At 33.8% G+C, this 5005-nt stretch overlaps 1 protein-coding gene across 1 annotated transcript; it reads right to left on the bottom strand.

Annotated features, from left to right (window-relative positions):
- Positions 1–1293: 1293 nt before the first annotated feature.
- LOC120355373 (transducin beta-like protein 3) lies at positions 1294–3553 on the bottom strand (the record flags this gene model as incomplete). The annotated part of the gene is made up of 2 exons (XM_039443731.1): positions 1294–1467; positions 3395–3553. Coding segments are annotated over 2 exons (333 nt in total), but the record flags the coding sequence as incomplete, so codon positions are not given.
- Between the last annotated feature and the right edge of the window lie 1452 nt (positions 3554–5005).

Below are 5005 nucleotides of genomic sequence, written 5' to 3'. Positions count from 1 at the left end.
TCACTACCGAGAATATAATTTGAAGAATTACAGAAAAAATGACTTAAACAACTATTCCAGTATAGCATCATGTCATCGTTTTCCTATTTCTTTCTGTACTTCAGGAGAAATATACATGATAACTGTATTTTGTCTGTAGTAAATAATAAGGATTTGGATAGTTGTGTAAGAATAGAAATAATTAATGATAGACCATTATGAATTATTTCGAAAATTGTAATTGTATTTTAGGATATAAGTTTGATCAAATTAATATCAATAATGGCACTATAAATACTCCTTCATCTTTCTTATCAATCGGGATATCAATGATAAAATGACAGATGTAAATTACCGTTTACTTCAGTTACCATATACGCACAAAAATTAAGTCATGTACCAAATAAAATTCATACTAAACTTATCGATTTGAAAGATGTTAGTTGAACTTGATGATATTGAACTAGAGATTTTGATTTTATAAATTTTGACAGATTCTTTTGTCCTTAAGACACGCTACATTGTAATTTTTGTTTTAAGTACATTTATACTTCTTGTAATTTTGATAATCGTTTATTACAAATTTAAGAAGCCAACCAGTGTACTAATTACCGAATTGATACACAAGTACCAATATCATCAACCCCTACATAAGCTATATTGTGCCACCTAGAAATTAGATCTAAGTTAGTAAACTTATTTGTAACTTCATTTTAATTTTTGTAATTTTTGAGTGTCCCAATTTATTTTCGGGACGAAAAAAACTTAAGGAGGGAGGAATTATGTAAACTTAAACAATTGATGTGCTGACTACTATTTTTGTCAGTACGCTTAGTGTCGCTCTCAGCGCGCTCATTTTAGTTAGTCTACTCCAGCCACTTGATGTGTTAACATGTATTTTTGCAAATAAAATTTCTTTTTAAAAACTGAGTTTTTAGAACGTGAACGTGTTTATATATATATTATATATTATATATATATATATATATATATATATATATATATGCTTGTCACAATAGCGTCTGACAATGACTATGTTGGCACAAGCCATGATGCCCCAATCTCTGTCAGAAAGATGATACAGTGTTGCCCCAGACTTGCACAGACTTATGTTCTGGGTGAATCACTGTAAACCCCATAGCCAGATTCCCTTCAATGAGAGAACCGTCCGTGTACCAAACAAGGCTGCCTTTTTGAGATAGGCCCTTCCTCACAGACTTCCACTTATATCTAAGATATAGTTTTAATTTAAGACCGCTCTGATCACAGATCTCTCTCTGTGTGAACAGCCCCTTAAATAACAATGCAACATACCTTTCTCTCCGGCGCAGGCAACAAATGTCCTTTCTTGGACGTTTTGCTGAGTCAGGCAGAGTCAAACTATTCGGCAGCAGAACGAGGCTCTCCAGGCTTTCGTAGACAGCAATTGTTCGCACAGCGCGGCTGGCAACTATGTCCCATACAATTATTACTTTATCACGGCCACAACTGAAAATTAAATTAAATTTTTACAATTAATGTTTATGAATTTTACAAAACTAATTCAAATTCAATTTTTGAGCCATGACACGTACAATGGGTCAAGTAAATACTTAATTGTAGTATGCTGATAAACTCTGAAAATTCAATAACATTTTAAAAATAATTTTTGAATTTTACAAAACCAATTTCAATCTATATCAAATCTAAATCGTGTTCTGATTCAATCTATTGAGCAAAAACACGTACAACTAGTCAAGTCAATAACTTATATTGTAGTATGCGGAAAACTTACATGTGGCAATTGTGGTTTGATACCTATACAATACAGTGATTACATTTGAGTCCTGAATTGTACAAGTACTTTTTTTAAGTTTTTTGGGAAAGATGCCATAATTTTGAGTCTGGATTTAGAAAATTAAATTTCATTTAAATACTCAGTTTTATCCACTTTGATACGAATTAGATAATACAAGTTGCTTACATTATTTATTGTGTCTTCACATCATGCTAAAATCATTTTTTTAATTGTATCAACGTGTTATTCATTTTTCCACAATAGAAACATTATTTTATAACAGGAATAGTTCTTCAAGGGATAGCACAGATATGATGATCCAAACATGTTTAATGGTGTAATCAATTAATTTCATCTTCTCTATACTCATATCCTATCGGGAACAGGAAAATTCATATTAAAATAAAAAAAATCCTTTAACAATCAATAATTATTATCACTCACTACTTACAGGGTGACACAGAATAACGGGAAATTTTAAAAACGCCATGAAACATAAGTGGGAAGGGCAGAAATGATTTTATTCAATCTAATGTAAAGTTCAAAACTTGTCATTTGAGAATTATTAATAATATATACACTTTTTGACAATTGCTCTTTAAGATGGCTTCTTTTGAACGAATACACTCTTGAAATCTGTGTTGACGATTCCTCATTGATCGCTGCAACATCTGCGTTTCCTGGTCCCATGATCTGTCCACATGCGATTTTTGTTTGTGGAGCTATCTCAAATCAAACGTTTTCACAACTTGACCAATAAATGTGGTTGGATCATAACAGACAATTCAAAATGAAAATAACAATATCCCAGCTGAAATGTTGCAGCAATCATTCAGGAATCCCAACACAGATTCAAGAATATATCGTGCAGGAGGAGCCATCTTGAAGAAGTAATTGTCGATAAGTGATTGATGTTATTAAATTCTCAAAAGGCAAGTCTTGAAATTACATTACTACTACTGCTGCGGTGGCCACTCGTACTCCAGTCGTACTTGGCCTCATCAACCAAGCTCTCCAAAAGTTCGGTCAGCCGCGTCCTCCTCTTTCAGGCCCATCCTCCTCATATCTTTCCGGACCTGGTCCCACCATCTAGTTTTTGGCCTTCCAGCTGGTCTCCTTCCTATAGGATTATCTCAGTACACATAATAGCTCTTCATTTATCTTCCATAATACTCATCTCCTTCGGGAACAGGAAAATTCACATTAAAATATAAAAAATTCCTTTACAATCAATAATATTATCCACTCACTACTACAGGGTGACAGAATAACGGGAAATTTTAAAAACGTCATGGAACATTAGTGGGAAGGGCAAAAATGATTTTATTCAAACTATATGATTCTATTAAAATAGCTCTGCTTGTCAGAGCACTTCTCTTCTTTGAACTTTACATTAGTTTGAATAAAATCATTTTTGCCCTTCCCAATAATGTTTTATGGCGTTTTTAAAAGTTCCCGTTATTCTGTGTCACCCTACAATAATTGATCGATATTTGTAGAAGATGTTACACTGATGATTCATTTTGTATACTTAGATCATAGGGAGACCCGAAACATTTGTCCATTATAATTATTTCAATAATATTAGTTATTTTTGTCCAAAATAGTAGTGAAAACCTTTAAATGCAACTTCCTTACCTGACCATAGACTTTTTATCAGGTAGAATTTGAAGACTGGTAACTTTGCTGAAGTGGCCCGAGTATGTATATTTCAAAGTTCCCGAAGCAAAGTCCCACGCTCTTATGGCAGTATCGTCAGCCGCCGCGAATACCAGTTCATCAAGGAACACCAAAACACTGCGAAATTAGAACACAAATTTCAGCAAAATAATTATTTAGTTTGGAAGAGAAAATATGTTCCAAGCCTTGTTTAAATGTAGAAAGTACTGTACACAAATGTGATGTGCATTAATAGAATTTAACAGATACTCATCAAAGAAAAATAGATATTCAATATTTTTCAAGAATACTCAGTATTACTTTTGTAGCATCAGCTTCAAAATGCCGCATTGATTTAGGATAGGAAAACCTTGATTTATGGGAAACATTCATGTGTTATCGGATGGGCACGTTAAACTGTCGGTCCCGGCTGAAGTTTGACAGTCGTAAGCCATTGACGGCTTACATCATAATTCAGGCGGTGGGACCTTCCCGCAAGGGACTCCCCACCAATAAAAGCCATACGAATTTACTTTTTACTATTGGAATTCGACAAAGCAATGATGCGAAATTCGAAGCATTGATGGAGGGAAACTTATCTACAGAGTGTTCTGAAAAAAGGTGCCCATAAGTCAGGGCGTGATTCCCCACATCAAAATAAGAAAAAAAGTTCTAATTAACATAGGTCCGAAAATGCTTAGTTACCAAGTTATACAGAGTGGAAGATTTCAGTTCCCCTGCCGAAACGAAGCCCTACGGGTATTTGTTGGCTGTTAATTAATATGTACAATCATAGAGAAACAATAGCATAAAAATAGACATCCCATGGTATAGGGCGTTTATGTCGCAACTTTTACTGTTATCTCAAGACGATAGTCCACGTAGATCTTTCCCGTGAAGCTTTATGACGCTGGTAGTCTCTCATATGTGCCGTTCATACACTCTTACCCGGTCAAGATAGACAAAAGCGACAGTAATCGGCTTGAGATAACAGTAAAATTTGCGACATAAACGCCCTATACCATGGGATATCTACTTACGCTATTGTTTCTCTATGGTAAAATTAGCGTACTTTATGTAAAATGAACGAAAAAATTGGATATAAACCGTTTCCAGACCTGTAGCTACAGTCATTTTCAAGATATGTGACGAAATACGCAAAACTTGGTCCCGAAAACAAGTTTCTTCAAGGTTTGAAGTAGATTTACTATGTTAAATTTACAATAAACACAAAATATTTTTACAGAACTTATAGGAATTTAATTTCGAAGAGAGAGATGTAGAATAAGTCTATAATAGACAAACGCACCTTAAAAATATAATAATTACATAAAAAACGTATGAAAAATAGACAAAAACTGTTAAGCTCTCCATTTTTCATGCGTTTTGTATGTAATGAGGATTATTTTCCAATTAAAGATATTCTTCTTTTGATGAGAGGAATCACGCCCTGACGTATGGGCACCTTTTTTTAGAACACTCTGTATGAGGAATTCAATTCAATTAATCGTTCACCAGCTCATGCTGATAGATTTCGTCAATATAAAAGTACTCATATTGTTACATTTAAAGCAGAATGTTCATGAGATG

This window comes from Nilaparvata lugens, unplaced genomic scaffold (assembly GCF_014356525.2).
Source record: "Nilaparvata lugens isolate BPH unplaced genomic scaffold, ASM1435652v1 scaffold10643, whole genome shotgun sequence".
Lineage (NCBI taxonomy): Eukaryota > Metazoa > Arthropoda > Insecta > Hemiptera > Delphacidae > Nilaparvata > Nilaparvata lugens.
The sequence above is the reverse complement of the archived record's forward strand: the minus strand, read 5'-3'. Positions and strand labels throughout refer to the sequence as shown.